The sequence below is a fragment of the Varanus komodoensis genome, unplaced genomic scaffold, assembly GCF_004798865.1.
Source record: "Varanus komodoensis strain SLA01 unplaced genomic scaffold, ASM479886v1 scaffold57, whole genome shotgun sequence".
NCBI lineage: Eukaryota > Metazoa > Chordata > Lepidosauria > Squamata > Varanidae > Varanus > Varanus komodoensis.
The window spans coordinates 4,231,177-4,249,499 of record NW_025336182.1 but is presented as its reverse complement, the minus strand read 5'-3'; the positions used below and the strand labels follow the sequence as shown (position 1 = coordinate 4,249,499).

The 18,323-nt window shown below is 51.3% G+C and overlaps 1 protein-coding gene across 1 annotated transcript; it reads left to right on the top strand.

Moving 5' to 3' along the window:
- Positions 1-693: 693 nt before the first annotated feature.
- RORC (RAR related orphan receptor C) lies at positions 694-18,080 on the top strand. Its single transcript, XM_044449139.1, has 10 exons — positions 694-721; positions 9,633-9,718; positions 10,075-10,216; positions 10,508-11,029; positions 12,193-12,314; positions 13,529-13,661; positions 14,194-14,301; positions 15,606-15,716; positions 16,615-16,724; positions 17,312-18,080. Exons 1-10 carry the CDS (start codon positions 694-696, stop codon positions 17,474-17,476), a joined length of 1,527 nt encoding a protein of 508 aa, XP_044305074.1. The 3' UTR covers positions 17,477-18,080.
- Positions 18,081-18,323: the final 243 nt, after the last annotated feature.

The window sequence follows — 18,323 nt, the reverse complement described above, 5'->3', positions numbered from 1 at the left end:
GTGCAATTCTGGTTCCCCATGTTGACATTCTGACACTCCAGAATTCCCCCTTTCCTTTAGGAGAGGGGGAGCAGTTTATTCACTGGCTCCTGCTCCTTTCTCTTTAACAACTGTCCTCCCACGAGTGGATACTGGGGAGTCCGGACTTGAGGGTGGAGGCCAAGGCAATGCTCTGCGAAGCTTCCTAGCCAGTTTTCTTCCCATCAAGTTGCCACTCAAAAAACCCACTGCACAGCCCCCCTGCCCACCCCCCACCCCCTGGTGCACAATCTCCAAGCCATGGGAGCGCAAGAGGCTCAGCTCGCCTGCAAAGTGACAGCGGCGAAACCAAAGCCGCATCCACTCTGCAGGTGGATGGAAAGCCGTCTTCGCAGATCGCTATCTCAGCTGACTGTGATCGTAGCCTCGACATGAACACCCGGTAATTATCCCTTGGAGTGACAGAGGCACTTTGAGCGAGCTGTTTTTATTTTCCTTCCGAGACTTGGCCAGGGAAAATACAGGGAAGTGTGCGTGTCTGCCTGAAACTTGATCCCCAAGCAGCCGGATAAAGATCCACTTGGAAACATGGACCTTCCTTCGATCACCTGTAGACCATGCGGCTGCCCCATGGTGGAGCCAAGTCGGGGGGCTTCCTCCCTCGTTCTCCCATGGCAAGGTTTCCCACAGACCAATTCCGGGCTTCCCCCAACTATGTACTTTGCCCTCTTGGCTTTGGGATGTGCCCCATCCCGTTTTAAAGGGTTGAAAACGTCGAGGCCCCATCGGTGCGGGTGTTCAAAGACAGGCTGGACGTGCACATGGTGGGCATGTCATGAGCAGAGCCGTCTGGAGCCGGGGGTCAGACTAGATGGCCCGGGAGGCCCCTTCTGACTCGCTCTGTTTCTGTGTTTCTAAATGACTCTCCAGAAGCTTAGTTCCTGGTAGAGAGACTTTGATACAGAAATAGTTTTGCCTCTGCTCCATTCTGTTTTGGTTTCATGCACCCCTGGAATTCGCTTCCTGGCAGCACCTCTAAAATCGAGTTCTGTCCTCGGGCTGAGAGAAACTCAGCACCCCAGGCCAGCTATGCCTGAGCTTCATTTTATTTGCAAAGATTCTTCCTTCAGGAAACCGTTTCTCTGCCGCAGTGCCCGTCGCAAAATCCCTGCTCATTGCAAAGGATGTGGGGAGCTGTTTTTTTTCTGTACATGCTCTAAGTCTAATCATATGCAGGTCAAGCCACCTTGGGCCCGTGTGCCTGACACTCTCTGCTTGAGGGAATGGCATACAGAGAAGCGTTTCTGTCTGCTCTCTTTTTAATGCATCTGGTTTTCTAAATTTTAAAGTGGTTTTTTTAGCTGTTTAAATTGTTTTGCGTTTTGCATCTCCCCGTTTTCTGAGGTATTTTATTATTGGCATTGTGTGGTTGTAATTCTGTGAATTGTTGTGAGCTGCCCAGAGTGCATCAGCTGTTGAGTGGTCTAGAAAGGCAATTTAGCATCATGCAGACAGACACAGAACTCCAGGCTGGGGGACCGAATCCTGCCCTTTGGGATTCCCTAGAAAGCCAAACCCCCCATTCCCTGGCTCCACACTCTTTTCTCCAACCTCTAGATGTTTGCTATCTTTCTGGCTCTTGTGCAGGGCATTTTTCTCATCCTAGAAGGTTGAAACATCTCTGCCAAGGGCTGCTTACTGGCGGTATAAGCTTTAAAATAAACAACTTTTATATTTTCGAGGTTATTTTGGCCTCATCCCTTTCTCGTTTCATCCCACCCTGAGGATGCCTCTCGAAATTGAATCTGGCCCTGGCGCTGAAAGAGTTTCTGAAATCCTGAGTAAGGGATTTGTTTGGGGTCTCTGCATCGCACGGGGTACCCTAACATTTGTGGTTCAGGGCTCAAGCTTGGCACCAGCCCCTTCACACCCAGTGAAAAATCTTGGGAGAAACTCCTGATTCATGTGCAGGTTCACATGTGTTGCTCTGTCTGGGGATGCCTCTGACCTTCTCATCGAAACTGGTGCCCAGGTGAAACGGTATTCTCCCAAGATCGTTGCTTCTTTCTGAGCGTCATGCAGACACAGGTGTCTCTGTTTTTTAGTTTACGCATATCTCTAAAGCACCTCTTGCCCACACACACAGGCACCCTGTGCTCTTTTGTCAAGAGAGCTCCTGGCATAGCAAAACAAGAGCCTCTACCTTCCAGGTTAATGATCTGAAAGACATGGCACGAGAAGAAAACGGGAAGAGGAGGGCAGAGGAAAACCAGCCCAGCGCTCCCTTCTTCATTCCCCAGCATGTGTGGCATTTCTGATCTGCCGGCAAGACTAATTTTGAAGAAGGTTTTCTAAAAGAAAGGGAGGATGTGTGAAAATGGTGCCTTTTTGGTTGTTTATGCTCACCTGCAACCTCTCTCTGACCTTCCAACTGTTCCCCGCCAGCGTGTGATTCAGCATCCTGGCCTCACATCCCTCCCACCAAAGGTTGCTTGGTTGTGGAATGATCAGCCGCCACCAAGGACCCGCTCTGTGGCACCCAGTTCGGTTTTGTTGGTTCCAACCGAGCGCTGGCGGTGTGCCCCCAGGCGTGGCTTTGCCAGCAAGCAGACGAAGCCAAGGGTGGGAGTGGGAAGGCCGCATCCCAGACGCTTGCGCTGCTTTTCGGTTTGATTCATGTGGGGAAAGTGTTAACGGAGCGCCCCCTCCTCCCCGGTGCGGTGGGCAGCCCGTGCTGTGGGAGGGGAAAGAAAGGGAACGGCATGTGAGTTCAGGCCGGCGCAGCCACTTTGATCTGCTCTTTTGTCGATCCTGCAGTGCGGTTTTGCTCTTGCCGGGGGGGGGGGGGTTGCTCACAGGTGCAAATTGGCCAAGGCGGAAGTCGCTGTGGAGTCGAACGTGTGCCTTGGCGGCCCAGGCAGAGGGTTCTGCCCTGAATACCTCAGAATGGGAGGTACGTGGGTTCAAGGTCTTCCTGGAATATTGCGACGTGGACTTTCCCGGCGTGGGGGCTGGGTGGCGGGTAAGCTGCGGCTTTTTCGCGGTGCAAAGACGTTTGAGGATTCAGGAAGTGGTGGAGGAAGTGGGATCCCCCTTCGGCGAGGGATGGATCTGGGGGATTGCCCAAAAGAGGGGAGAAGCCCAGCAGCAGGCTGGGAATGGAGCAGAACCCCAGAGCAGCAATATCGACCTTTAACGGCTGCAGGAGGTGCACGCCAACGGCGGTTCTTTAATTCTCCTCTCCCACAAGGAACCCAAGCAGCTTGCGACATCCCCCTCCTCTCCCTCTTACCTTCACAACACCCTTGCGAGGTGGATCAGGATGAGAGTCAGGGCATGGCTTGAGGTCACCCTGGATACTTCATGGCTGGACGGGGACTGGAGCCCATCTGACCATGGATGGCTTTTATTTGTATGCTGCCCCATTAGCCATAGTCTCTCTGGGCAGCTCGCAACATTAAACATCAATTAATAACATTAATTTTGAATTGTGGCGCTGGAGGAGACTCCTGCACATCCCTCGGACCACAAGGCGATCCAACCGGTCAGTCCTGGAGGAGATCAACCCCGACTGCTCTTTAGAAGGCCAGATCCTGAAGATGAAGCTCAAATACTTTGGCCACCTAATGAGAAGGAAGGACTCCCTGGAGAAGAGCCTAATGCTGGGAAAAATAGATGGCAAAAGAAGAAGGGGACGGCAGAGGATGAGGTGGCTGGATGAGGTCACTGGGGCAGTTGGCGTGAGCTTAGACTCCGGGGATGGTGGAGGACAGGAATGCCTGGAGGTCAGTCGTAGAGGAGATCAACCCTGGCTGCTCCTTAGAAGGCCAGATGCTGAAGATGAAACTCAAATACTTTGGCCACCTAATGAGAAGGAAGGACTCCCTGGAGAAGAGCCTGATGCTGGGAACGATTGACGGGAGAAGAAGGAGGGGACGGCAGAGGATGAGGTGGCTAGATGGAGTCACTGAAGCAGTTGGTGTGAGCTTAAGCGGACTCCGGGGGAAGGTGGAGGACAGGAAGGCCTGGAGGAGTGTTGTCCATGGGGTCGCGATGGGTCGGACGTGACTTTGCGACAACAACAACAACATTAATAAGGGCCCAAAGGGGCCATAGACAGGGGGAGAGCCCCTGCTCTGCTTGTAGTAGGTCCCGGGTTTGACCCCTGGCAGCATCTCCTGGTAGAATCTGCAGGAAACCCTGGAGAGCTGCTGGCCTGTGTTGACTGCACTGGGTGGGCCTATGCTCTGCCCTCGCACGGAACAGCTTCTGATGCCCCTCCGGCCGGGAGCAGCAGCAGATGGGAAGAGAGTGTCGCTAGAGCACATCCTGGCATGGGGGGGGGGGAGCAGGTTGCACATCTGAATGGCCCCTCGCAGGTCCGAATGCCACCAGTGGGGCTCCTGCATTGCCGCGCCCCATCCCAAGCACACGGCACTTCCGCGTGGGGCAGCGTGTCTTGGCACGGCGGCCGCCAGCAGCTGCCACCAGTGGCCTCCCGTGGTGGACGCTCAGTCCCCATGGCTGTGGGAGCCGAGCTCAGTTCCCTTGAGTGGCACGCATTAAATAACCTCGGCTCAAGCCATTGTTTCTGCCCTCTGGGTTAGAGGGGAGCGTTAGAGGCGAAAAATTCCTCGCCGTGTGACACCTGCCACCAGTCCCAAATTTATCTCAGGAGCTGCAGTGCGCCTGGTGTCCGTGCAGATGCCCAGAACGGTTGGTTCTGCCCAGTGGCAAAGTTGCATCGTCTGTTCCAAAAGAAATTTTGGAATAATTGCATGAAGAACAAACACTCACCAAATTCGGTTCTGCTGAATTCGGTGGATACAGCCATTCCTGACATGAAAGCTGTTCGAGCCCCATTTTGATGGAAAGGCAGGGGTTCAAGCCAATCGAAGACTATGCTGAGAAGGCCGTCTGACAATAAAAGAGGTGGTAATGCTAATTTAGTTCTGCCAACAGGAGTGAATACGGCAGAAAGACAACCCCAGACTTCTGAGAGCAAAGCTCGCAAATGTATGGGCAAGTCTGTCAGTTTGGCTTTTTCCCATGTTTGATTTGTTTGCAAGCAATTCTCAGTGTCTTTTAGTCCCAAATTTGGAGGACTTTGCGAATGGCAGTTGATTCAGCTCAAGACTGAACGGAAACATTTTCACCTGGCTCTGTTTGCCAGGGGACGAAACGGTGCCGCTTGCGCAAGCATTTTGGCCTGGGCTCGTTCAACTGCTTCTCTTGCGTTCTCGAGTCGGGAAAAGGAGCCATGTTCAAGATGGCGGAGCGTTCCGGCTTGCGGGGGTGATGGCGCCAACTTGGGGGCTCCGCTTTCCGCACCCCAGGATGTGACCTTGACCGCACCAACCACACTTTGTGCAAAACCCAGCAACACTGGCCTGGCCTTCTTATTTCTCTTTTTCCGCTGATGCGAACGGTGTTTCCTATGATGCAGTGCCAGGAAGCCATGACGATACGGTTTGTTGGGAATTGGAGGCTGAGCACTCCCCGTTTCCGGACTGCATCACATGAAAATACGTATATAACTAAATCAAATCGATAGATCTATCAAATTAAATAATACAATTCTATTTCTTTGGGGGTTGTCTCTTTGCAAACAACGCCCAATCATGCACACCAGAGCCCCTGTTGACCTTAAGCCAGAATGGTAAGTTTACTGGCATTAACCTTTTTGCTGAAAAGCGAGAGTGTGAATTACTGGCAGCCTCTTCAAGGTGGACCTGGCTGACTAATTTAAAGGCTGACTCAACTCCCCTTCTCTTCACACCACGCTGCTTTTGGGGTTAAGGCAAGAAAACTTTGGTCTTTGTGGTTTTCTTTTTTCCTTTTGTTTTTGTTTTTTTTATCATGATTTTTCTTCCATGTATTAATTTAGCATCCTGCACAGACGGGTAAAGGTAACATCACAGTCATCAGGAGCCAGAAACAAGAAGTGATTTATTTAAGGCTGGTGCCCGGGGTGAATGTGAACCACTGTAACGTAGTGATGGCTGGGGCTGATAGGCATCGTAGACTAAGGCACTACAGACATGAGCAAGACTAGGCTAGAGGGTGCGATGGGGAGCCAAAAGGTTTGGTTCAAATCCCCACTTGGGCTCAGCCTGAAGTCCCTCGCAGGGGAGATACGGGGATTTTTAAAAAAAGCAGAAAGGACAGCCTGTAGACATACTTCTTCAGAGGTCTTGTTGGAGGAGAAGGCCAAGTATCCATTTAGAAAGGAAAAGAAACGCTTCACACCTTGCTTGTTTTCCAACAACCCTGCATAGTAGGCTAAGATCGGGTTCAAAAAAGATGAAAGTGGCTACCCCCTTGCATAGTTCTGGACTCTGGAGCCGTGTGGTGGGCTCAGCATCCCGAGGTTTTGGCCTTCAAGCCCCAGCCGGCTTGCCCGAGGGTCAGGAAAGTAGGGCCAGGAGCACCTGGAAGGCGTCAGAGCAGGGAAGGCTGCAGCAGGTTCAGGAGCGGGGAGGCAGCTCTCATCCGTATGGGGCAGGGCACTTGGGGGGCGCTGCTACAAGGTGTGGGAAATGCACTGAAGAGAAGAGACGGATCCATAGCACCTGGCCTGGGTGGCTGGACTGAACCACGGCATGGAGCTGCCTTTCCCTAGGTGGTCGCGGAGGGAACCAGAACACAGGGCTAGAACACCCTGGGTCCTTGTCTGCCTTCCCGTCCCCGGGCAGCTGAGCTTCACAATCTAATCTCACAATCTTCCGCTGCTGTTTTTCTGCCCACCTGCAGTGCAGGGATGCAGCTTGTGGTTTGTTGTGTTCAAGAGGCAGCCCCACGGTGGAGGATTCTCTCCGGGTCGTGCCGAACTGTTATGAAATGAAGCAGATCTTTATTTGCTTCAGCCACGTACGAAAATATGAGCATCTGAAGTGCACGAACTGTGCTTAACTGAAATTGGCGGAGTCCATTCTGAAATGGATACAAAAGGCATGCAGAATGAATGCAGAATCCTTGACACATAAATACATAAAAATATAAAAATGGAGGTATCCGTAATCACGTGGGCATGATTTGTACTGCACCAGCTAAAAAGTTTGCCATTTCTCTGTAACATGTTTGTTTTGATCTGCAAGCAAGATGGCTCTGTAACAGAATGGATAACAACAGTGTGATAATTCTCTCTTTTCTTCGAGCTTGAGAGAAAGTACCAAAAAATGCAGAGTTACTGTTTCACTACCTCCACCTCTGCATGGGCGCAATCAAATTTCCAATGTTTGTTTCTTTTTACTCAGCCCTCTGAGTATGACTGATCGCAGCTTATTTCCTTTTGCATCACCGAGTGGCTCAAAATTTCTGGCAAGACAAGCGGGGTGGAGCTGTTCTCCCAGCAATCTTGACATCTGATGATCTCACAGAGGAGCGCAGGAGCAGACAATGACGGTTTAGCGAGGTCGAGTGCTTTCTGGGCATGCTTACGTGCACTCTTGTTTTGTATGTTCTGTACCTCATGTGGCAAGAAGCGGAGTGGCAGTATTTAAAAAAAACAAAAAAACCCGAGGGCATGTGGGAAGGACATCAGACCAGCAAGCTGAATCTGGTGCTCCCCGGAAGACCTCTCACTCCTTCCCAGACCCTTCAGTAAAATTTGCTGGCTTTTTGGACCCCAAAAGCTTGTTCAAACTAGAACTTAGCCCTCATGTTGAAAGAGGTTCAGTTTAAGTACAGTTATGCAGCCTGCTCCAGCTTGGTTCCTCCATATGTGGGAGACTACCTGTCCCATCTTCCCCAGTGAGACAGCCAGCACAATTCAGAACAGAGCGAAGTTCAGAGTGAAGTTGCTATACTATTTCAATGGCCTCAACCGGATGCAATGCTTTACTGATGCTTCTTGTCCTTTCCCCGTGGCTGCCAGAAAACAATCTAATCAAAAGCATTTTATTTTCATTTGAACTATGTTTATTATTGCTATTATTATACTATTCTATTTCTATCCTACACTCTTTTTTTGTGGGAGGGCTTTTTAAAGTTGAGTAGATTTTATTTTGCAATTTTGTTTTCATTTCTGGACATTGCCCCAAGTACACCTGAAGGTGGAAAGGTGGCAGAATGATTAGATTATGATTAGAGCTGATAACAACAGGAATAATTCTAGCAATGTGCCTCTTTGCAATCCTGCTTTTTCCTGCTGCATCGCCTGGGATATTCCAGGGTGCTGAATTCTCTGAAAACTTGAAAACTCAGTTTGGCATGCTCTTGCTTTTGCTTGTGAACTCTTTCTTGCTTCTTCTGAAGGGAAGACGTCTGCCTTTCGAAGGAGAATCGTGTGCATTTCAAATCAGAAAAGCACGCACGTTTCAAAAGTGTTTATTTCCCCCAAATTGAATAAATGATTGACATGTTTCCTTTATTTTAAAAAGTGCAGATCGACACGCATAGGGTGGGAGCCCATTGTCTCACCACAATAACAAGCTCAGGATGTGAGAATATTTTTGTTCGTCTTCCGAGCTGCAAACGGGGCATCTTTGGGCGATTTGCGAATCGAAACGAAATCCTCTTGTGGAGAGAGAGTGGTGCCAGGCTCCACCGTGTGGACAGAACTCTGTATTGCATCTTGTGCTGTTCTCCAAGGGATGCCTCTTTCTCTAGTTGGCAAGGGAAAGGACTAAAGGGAAATGGCCCGGAAGCCATGCCTGCAGGGGGCTCCCCGCTTTTGCAGCTCTGTTGCCTGTTGCGCACCTGTAGTGGCGATCGCGTCGCCTCCCTCGGAGAGTTTCCCAGGTGATGGAGCCAAGTCCTGGCACCGAGCCACTGCAGGGATCCAAATGGGATCCAGGGTTTTCAATGTCCCCCAGCAAAGTCATCCCTACATATGTTCGGGACCCGACCCCCATCAGCCCTAGCCAGCACAGCCCATGGTGAAGGATGATGGGAGCTGTAGGCCACAGCTCTGGAGGACCACAGCCTCCCCTAGTAGGCCATCTTTGTGTGTGAGAGGGTGGAGCGCTCTCCCGGTTGAATGGCGAATGCGGCCAGCTAGGCTGGGGTGTCACCTACATACATGTCCCATCATGCAAGACCCACAGACGAAACCATGCCGTCATGTGAAAGAGGGCCAGAACGCTGCTTGGTTCCTTTCCCCGTGGTTTGGAAACAGATGTGCTGTGAGGGGAAATGGGCGTGCTTTGGATGCTCCCACTTGCGCTGCTGAAGCCAGGGCAGACTTCTGCCTTTCTGGCACTAACAGCAGGAGACCTGCTTTCGGCTGCCATTTTTTCCCACAATGCCCCACAGGTGGGGGATTCACCGGGAGGGGAGGAAATGGCAGCTGCTGATCTCATTTACCTTCTCTGAAACGGCCAAATGACGGCATTTTTGGGTTGCTTCTACACCCCACCTTTTTTCCTCCTCTTCCTCTTCTGCGTTTTAAAAGAAATGCTGCCAATCGTTGCTGTTGCCTCCACAGGTGAAAGCAAAAAATGAGGCACTGGTTTTAAAATAAAGCAAGTTGAAGAATGACAGCTGTAAATATGATTTTAACAAACGTACCACAAAGTGAAGGATTTGAGTAATGAAATGGAAGGCAGCAATGAAAGAAACGGCTGTTCTTGTGCACCCGGAACTGAAAATGGGCTGAAATAAGGGTATTTTCTTGTCCTGATCTTGTCTTTCCCCTTTCCCCTTCCCCACAGCCCAGATAGAGGTGATCCCTTGCAAAATCTGTGGGGACAAGTCTTCTGGGATCCACTACGGCGTCATCACTTGTGAAGGGTGCAAGGTGAGTCAGGGGCAGCGCCCCACATCGCTTCCTCAAGGGGGAGAGTGTCCCGTCCACAAACATCCATGCCACAGGAGGAAGCGATGCCCCCCGCTCTGGAGATCAGGGGTGTTGGACTTTGTTCAGCCTGAGGGCCGTGCCCCACTGGAAAACCTCTCGGGGGCCGCACTCCGGCAGTCAGCAGGGCTGAAGGCAAGAACGGTGGGACCAAAATGTTGAAGAGACTGGCATATTTCAGCTTCAGCAACTGAGCGAAACATGTCGCCCTCAGTCCTGGGAGCTGGCAGCTGCTTTAAGCCTGGGACGAAAGCAGGAGATGAGCCACGTTTCCACCTGTCCGTCTCCTTCCGCTCCAGGGGTTCTTTCGTCGCAGCCAGCAAGGGAACGTGATGTATTCCTGCACCCGGCAGCAGAACTGCCAGATCGATCGGACCAGCCGCAACCGGTGCCAGCACTGCCGGCTGCAGAAATGTCTCAGCCTCGGGATGTCCCGGGACGGTAAGGCCCTCTCCACGGAGCCCTGGAGCCCGAAGAGGCCCTCGTTGGCTCAGCCTTCCTTCTCAGACCCAGCGCACCCACCACAAAGGCCTGGCGTTGGCCAGAAATGGTTTTCTGCAGGCGGGGGGAGGCTCACTAGGGGAAGACCCGGTCGGTGAGGCAAAAGCCCCTCCTCGTAAGTCCCAGGGGCTGCTCGGCCACGCGAACGCAGCATGGGCTCCGAGTCTGTATTAGGGATGAGTCCGTGCTTCATCTCCAGAAAACCACAGGCTGGACGCTTTGCTTTTCCAGCGGTCAAATTCGGCCGGATGTCCAAGAAGCAGCGGGACAGTCTCCACGCCGAGGTGCAGAAGCAGCTGCAGCAGCAGCAGCAGCAGGGCGGCGAAGGCTCTGCCGCCTACTCCCTGGGGGTGGCCAACGGGCAGCTCAAGCTGGCTCCCCCGCCGGACCTCCGGGAGGCCTCGGCCTGCTCCACCGCCCTCCTGAACGGGCAGGCCCGCCTCAGCCAGTCCCCGGACGAGACAGCCGCCGTGGCCTTCTCCAACGGCTTTGCCAAGGCCCAGAGCCTGCTGGGAGAAGACCTGCGGGGCCCCTTCACCAAGGGCTACAGCCCCGAGCGCATCAAGATGGAGGGGCGGGGAGGCCTGTACTACTCCCTGGAGGTGCAGGCGTCCCCAGAGCTCCTGCACCCAGACATCAGCGGGGCAAAGCGGCTGGCAGGGGGCCAGGTCAGCAGTGAGAACCCCGACTTCTACACCACCCCAAGCTTCGCCAGCCTCTTGGAGTCGCCCAGCTCTTCTCTGAGCGAGATTGGTGAGTGATGCCTGTGCGGTGGAGGGGGGCTGTGGGAGAGCCCCACTGCAGAAAGGCCAAGGGCAGGTGGTGCAGGTGGGCCACAGAAGAGCAGGGCCTTTCCAGTGAGGGCCCCTTGTGAAATTCCCATGCATGTCCCGACCAAGAAGCTCCCCCGTCCACCGGGTGGTTTTGGTGCCAGAGGAAGTCCTTTCTGTTCCACTACACCTTTTTGTCCTTCTGTGTGTGTGCCTGTGTGTTTTCAGAAACCATGTTTGTGCTTTTTAGATCACAGGGCTGCTGTTGGAACTATTCTGTAGCAGCTCAATTAGATTTGAGTGTTATGCTCCATTTTTGGGCTTCACCCAATTTAACTCAACCAATTATTGGGTTTTAATAATGCTTTATCATTTGTGTTATAGCTCTGTTCTATGAAATACCAGAAGAGCTTCAGCTCTTGGGTACAATCTCTTTCCACACTCGCAGGAGTTGTGTTGAATTAAAAGCCCTGCTTAATTTGTTTGCCTCTTCCGTGGGCAGCAAAACGTGGGAAACATCTATGATTCGGTGGAGCGATATCAGAATGCTAAACCTTCTGCCCGTGGAATGGTGCTCCTCTTTGCTGCTGGTTGCCATGTTTTCCCAGAAGGCCCTCGGTGTGACCATGTACCATCACAGTGGGCCGCTCTGAGGGGCATTCTGGGAAAGCGCCCCCTGGTGGCCACCATGCTCAATTGCCTTCAGGGAGGGTCCTTCCGCATCGTGGACACAGGAAGGGCTGCAGGATGTGTGGTGCAAAACCTGGGTTCTGGGTTGGTCGAAAAAGGCTTCTTGGTAGGAGGACACGTGTCGGAATGCCGTCTAAGGAGGCCAGTTGCTGGGGAGCATGGGCAGGAGGGTACTCTTGCACTCGTGCCCTGCTGGTGGGCTTCTTGGGGGCATCTCAATGTCCACGGTTCCAAGAGTAGGCTGGACCACGTAGCCTCATCCAGCACCAGGGCTCTCCTCACCCGGCACCTGGCGTTGGTGCCCTTTGGGGGCAATCATGGCTATTCAGGCGAGGCAGAAGGCTTGCCCAGCACTTACCAGCGTCCATTGCGGCTTACTATGTATCCCATGCTCCTGGAGCGGGCAGGAAGGCAAGTACTCAGCCTTGTGACCGGCTGGCTGATTCCTCTCCCCAGAGCATCTCACCCAGAACGTCCTCAAGTCCTATCGGGAGACTTGCCAGCTGCGCTTGGAGGACCTGCAGCTCCTGCAGTGGCAGACTTTCACCAAAGAGGAAGTTGGGAGCTACCAGAAGAAGGTGAGGCGGAGGATCCCTTGTCTGTTGGGGGTGGCGGGGGGATTCTGCCGATGCCCTGGGGGTTCACAGGCAGGAGGTGGTCTGTGGAGACCCCGTTCCAGAGGCCTGACACCTCTGGCAGCATTACCAGAGGCAGGGTCTTTTCAGTGGTGGCACCCCTTCCTTGTGGAATCCATACCCCGGAAGAGCCTGCTCAGCTCTGTTGCTGCTGGAGGTTCCCCGTGGTTCGGCTTAGCTGCGGCCTGGAGCCAAAATCAAGGGGGATAAGTCACGACAGCGGGCAGCTCCTCTCAGTTGCACATCAGCCCACTCGCCCTCCCCTGTAAGAGCCAAACCCCCTTTCGCCTCATAAATTCTCCCATTTTGGCCCGTTTCCAGCTTAGGAGCAGTTCTGTAGCCAGTTTGGCTATTAATGCAAGATGGCTGATTTTTCCTCCCCGAGGAGAATTTCGATTTGTCGTGTTTAGACATACCTGTTTGCCTTTTCTTGACAAAGAAATGGACTAGAACGGTAAGGAGAGGAATTCAGCTTGATTCTGAGCTGCTCATCAAAACCCATCAAGTAATGAGAAATTCTTCCATATGTGCGTGTCTGGAATCTGCTAAGCGGTGACTCAGCCTGGCAGGCACGGAGGCCAAACGGCTTCGTGGCATCAGCTTTGGAAGTGCTGGGATGAATTGTTCTGAAGAAGGATGTACCCAGCCTCGTGTGTGGGTACTTTGCAGATTACTGTTATGGGGAAAGACAGTGTGGACTATTGGTTAGCGTGCTGGGAGACAACCAAACCTGGAGGTGACCTAGAGTCTTCTCTCATTTTAAAAAATCTCTTAAAAGCCATTCAAGCGGCAATTCTTTCGGTGTGGGCTTAATTGCTTTCAGGAATTTTAAAATAAGTATCTTGCTGTGAAAGTTTCAATTTTGGAATAACTCGTACATCGAATTAAGGAAAAATTCTCCTGTGTCAGCAGTATTAGGTCACAAGGGTTTGACTTGGTATAAAACAGCTTCCCATGTTCTTGTTTCTTCAGTTCCTTGAGGACTAGAATCTTTATTTTGAGGGAAAGCATAGAGCTCTGAGTCAGGCTTAGTAGTAAAGGACTAGATGGACCCCATAAGACAGGTTCCCATGACCAATGTGGGGTAAAATGTGCCAACCGTCTTCTTCAATGTAAAGCAGCATCCTCTCTCTCTCCCCCCCCCCCCCCCCCCGCAGTCCGTGGAGGAAATGTGGGAACGCTGCGCCTGCCGCATCACCGAAGCCATCCAGTACGTGGTGGAGTTTGCCAAGAGGATGGGCAGCTTCATGGAACTGTGCCAAAATGATCAGATTGTGCTCCTCAAAGCTGGTAAACGTGGCGTTTGTTTCTGGGCATTTCTGGTAGCTCATGGGCTTTCGGCAGCACCATGGTGGGATCTCAGATCTGTGGGTCACAGGAAGGCAGTGCCAGGACTCCTTAATTTGCAGGGCTGCTAGTGTCACCGGCCTCCCCTTTGGAGGGTCCTTGTTCCCGCCAAGCTTGGCTGCAGCTGTCGCAGGAGCTGGGAGAGGGCATGAATGTTCTCAGAACCATGTGGCTGTCAGCTCTCCTTGGCTTCATCTGAAGCCCTTTCTCCCTTTTCTTGTTCTTCGGCTTTCTCAGAAGACATAGATTTCAAATATGGCCAAGCTAAAAGTTATCCTGAAAGAATTACCCACCAGGATTTGGGGTTGAGAGTAGAAATGACCTTGCAGATTGGCCACCTGTGCCTGGATGCCTGTTTTGGCTCAGTGCTAGTTCTTAAGAGGGTTTCGAAGGGAACGCTTTGTCCTTTTCCTGTTTAGGATCATTTCTAAACCCTCTGGGTTTTCTTTCTGCCTTCCTTCTTCCTTCCTCTTAGGTGCCATGGAAGTAGTTTTGGTGAGGATGTGTCGTGCCTTTAATTCTGAGAATCGGACGGTCTTCTTTGAGGGCAAATATGCCGGCCCAGAGATCTTCAAATCGCTTGGTACGAAAATGTGGATCCTCTCAGGAGAGTTCATAGACATCTATCAGCTGAGTGAGCCAAAGGTTGGAAGTCAGATCCAAAGGAGGAAGCGAGAAGGGCAAGATCCATTTTAGGATCTGGTGCCAGGGTTGTATATATAGGCTGCCGTTTGTATCACAGGAGGAACAACATGGAAACCAAGTCCGAACAGCATGTCTGTAAGCAGCTAAACTGGGAGAAATTCCAGTAATACAAACAAATGTGTCCCATTTGCATTTTTAAGAATATTAATCAAATTTGTACCTGGGGAGGCAACTTGTCAGCCTTCAGACACTGTTGGACTACAACACCCATCATTCCCTGCAATTGGTTGTGCTGGCTGTTGATGAAAGGTGCAGGGCGGGGAGCACAAATTATAGACAAAGCAGAGATGGCTTAACTTCCAATATCCACACTTTTTCGATGGTTGCACTTGAAATGCTTAGTTTTTTCAAAGATGCCTGCGAAAACATAGTTTAGAGGGGATCACCTGGAAAAAAAGAAAAATGCATCCAGTTTGAAGAATGTGTTAAAATATGCAAGCAGTTTGTGTGCGTTTTGAAAAATGCAGAGAAAAAGACATCCATTTTCATGCAGACATTCAAAAGGCAGTTCTCTCACTGCTGGAGAAATGGGATAGAAAAAACATTTTTGGTGAAAAATTAGCAGTTCTTAATGTGATCAGTGGCACAGTGGTAATTTTTAAAGTGTTGGAACTCATCCTGACAACTTCCATAGCCAGACCCCTTAAGAAGAGTCCAAAATCGGAGGTAGCAGGATTGATCCAAATTAGCAACCTGTCTGAGCAGTTTTCACCTCTGCCAAGAGTGGGTTTGTTTTACACGACATGGGTCTTAATAGCCCATTCAGAACCAAGTCACCTCAAAATATTTGGTATTACAGCAACATTTTGTTGCTGGAAAAATTCATTTCCACCTTCCCCACACCCTCCACTCCAGTATTGGGAAAATGACAGATAAGTTCAGAGGGAAATGTAGGAAATTCACAGGAAATCTGGGCGTGTGCTTATGTAACATTTTGGGAGTGATGAGCCCTGAAAAGGGAGAGAGTGGTTGCAAAAGCATGCCTTATAAAACCTTTTTCTGCAATAGCAGGCAAGCCGAAACAGACTTGGAGAGTTTGGGTTTTTTGGGAGGGGGGAATGGATCAGCAAATCTATGCTGGGAATATTCTCTGTCCCCCCCGTGTGCCACAAATTTCTCACATCGAGTACAAGTGAACTGTTCCGGTCTTAATTCAGAGAGGGGGTCTTGTTTATTTCCCAGGCTGCAACGAGCTGATCAACTCCATCTTCGACTTTGCACAGAGCCTCTGTTCACTCCACTTCTCCGAGAACGAGATCGCCCTCTTCACAGCACTAGTGCTTATTAACTCAAGTAAGAACGGCAACAAACCAAGTGCTAGAACTGAGCGAGGGAGACCAGGGTTTCTGGGGAGGGCCCAGCACCTCTCTGACTGCCATGCGGCTGCATGGGCTTGTCCAGAGAGAGACTCGCGAGCCAGTTGTCCTTGTGGGTCAGCCACAGTTTTTGTGTTGTTAAGACGCTGTTTTTATTCTCTTGGTGTTGGCCACTACTCCAGAATCTGCCTAGATATGGAGCGGTCTACAAATGCAGCCAATAAATAGATAATAAACATTTACAAAAGAGAGGGGCCTTCTCTGTGGTGGCAGCTCAGAAAGTACGAGGTGGAAAAGTTTTTGTTTGCACAAGCATTTTGAAGCAAAAATAATTCAATGTCTGTCTCACTGGCTGGTAGAAATTCCTTCCTTCCTTCCTTCCTTCCTTCCTTCCTTCCTTCCTTCCTTCCTTCCAACTCAAAGACTCCCTGGGCAGTTTACAAAATTGAAAATAAATGAATATTTTCATGTATCTCTTTTTTATTTAAGTATATGGACTTAGTTTGGCTCTACAAAAAAGAGCTCGTGGAGCAGTTTATAATAGATTCCTTCTCTCTCTTGCTCTGTGTGTGTGTGTCTGTCTCTGTCTGGATATATAAGGGGCAGGGAAAACCACCCAACAAAATCCCAGAGGGCTGTATTTGGCCCTCAGGCGATATCTGAGACCCTGGGCTTAAGAGACCAGTAGATCTTTTAAGTCCAGAAAGAGCACAGGCAACGTTTCTGAGCGACCTGAAGGCGATATTTGGTGGCCCCGAGGGAGCGTCTAATTCTAAGCCTCCCAGGCTGTGAGGGACTATTTTCCTCCCGGCAGAGGCAAAACTTCGTGGATCGCAGCAGGCCCTTTGCCAGACCTTCCTGCTTCTTGCTTTCAGATCGCCCCTGGTTGCAGGAGAAGAGCAAGGTGGAGCAGCTGCAGAACAACCTGGAGCTGGCCTTCAAGCACATGCTGCGGAAGAACCACCGGGAAGCCATCTTGGCCAAGGTGGGCCCTTTGTCGGGGGGAAGAGGATAGCTCTGTGGGACCCCCCAGACTTCATGCCCGTGAGCGTTCAAAGGCTCTGGTGCAGGAGTGCAGAAACGTTTTGGCCCCAAGAGCCACGTGTGGTGCTGGCGGGGTGCGTGCACAGCTGTGGCTGTGTGTAGTCGGGTCATCTTCAACCGACGTATGGTGACCCTTTGAACGAAAGGGCTTCAAAATGCCCCACCTGCAGCAGCTCTGCTCTGCTTGTGCGAATTCGGCACAACCGTGCTTTTGAAAAATGGGGCACACGTACCTTAGAAGCAGTCCAGACAAAGCAATGTGTATATTTGGGGGAAATGGGCATCAAAATACATGCAGATGAAAAATGGGGAACACAAACCTGCATTGCGATGCAGCAGCAGGAGGGTAAAGTTAGTGGTGGAAGAAATGAGAACCTGAGCAGATTTGAAGATGGTCGATTTGCCATCCTTGTACTTCAGCCTATCTGGGGATTTTCCTTTCGAGGCCTGCCGTGTTGCTTTGGGCAAGAGGATCAATAATATCTCCTGCGGTAAACGTCTGACTTTGCTCTTTCCTTCACATGACAGCTGCCACCCAAACGGAAGCTTCGGAATTTGTGCTACCAGCACATGGAGAAGCTGCGTTCCTTCCGTCAAATGTACCCCGTCATCGTCCACGCTGTCTTTCCGCCGCTCTACAAAGAACTCTTCAGTTCAGACTGCGAGCCGCTCCCGGGGGCGACGGGGGAATGATGCCAGCGCGCCACCCCAGCGAGACGGGAACAGCACCGATTGGTCTTCTCCACACTCTCTGTCTTTCTCCTACTTCCTCTCTGGAAAGGACCCCGGAGTGGGAAGGGCGGGAGACCCCCGAGACCAAAATCAAAGGCCGCACCTTGTGCATTCCCGCACAACGGTCCACTGAGGGGCGGCTGGGGAGCGAATGCCGTGGCTCTCGCACTTCTCCCAGCAACGTCGCCTCCTCAGACATGCCCTCCTTCCCTTAAGGAAGCACCGTGGGCCCGCTGGCCCACCCCTCGTTGCGCTGAGGGGGATCAGCAACGGTTTACGAAGCGGTTTCAGAAAATGCTTGGAAGTTTGCCGCCGTTAAAGTGTCAAGTATTAATTAAGGGGAGAGTCTTGCCGACAAAGAAAGCTCTTGCGAGGAGAGCGCTTTCGCCATGACATGGTCTCATTGGAGGGGCAAAGCCCAGATAGCTGCCCAAGTTTTAACACCGCAGCCAATATGGCTGATTCTGGTAGCCCAGAAATACCTCATTTTGCTGTCTAATGGCATGAGACTCAACCAAGCTGTTTATTTTTTTAAAACCAAGTTTTTAAGAAAGATTATTATATATTGTGGATAAATGTGTCTCTATAAGATAGATCCCTATTTTTCAGTGTCTGTCTGCTTCTGTATTTGAGAACGAAGGAGTTGTGCTCCCTCTCTCTCCCCCCCCTCTCTCCCCCCCCACTCCCTCCCCCTGCCCCCCTCCCCACTCCACTGCACCTGGGTCTCTGCAGACCAGTCTCTCTTACTAGATTCTAACAACCAGCAACTAAGCAAAAGGTAAACTATTGCTTATTGCTTCGTATTTTA

What these genes read in the sequence shown, in the direction of transcription:
- RORC (XM_044449139.1), top strand. Translation starts at nt 694, where the DNA reads ATGTACTTTGCCCTCTTGGCTTTGGGAT. An exon ending in CTCTTCTCTGAGCGAGATTG is followed by an intron (nt 11,030 to 12,192) that starts GTGAGTGATGCC and finishes TCCTCTCCCCAG; the next exon opens with AGCATCTCACCCAGAACGTC. An exon ending in AGAGATCTTCAAATCGCTTG is followed by an intron (nt 14,302 to 15,605) that starts GTACGAAAATGT and finishes TTTATTTCCCAG; the next exon opens with GCTGCAACGAGCTGATCAAC.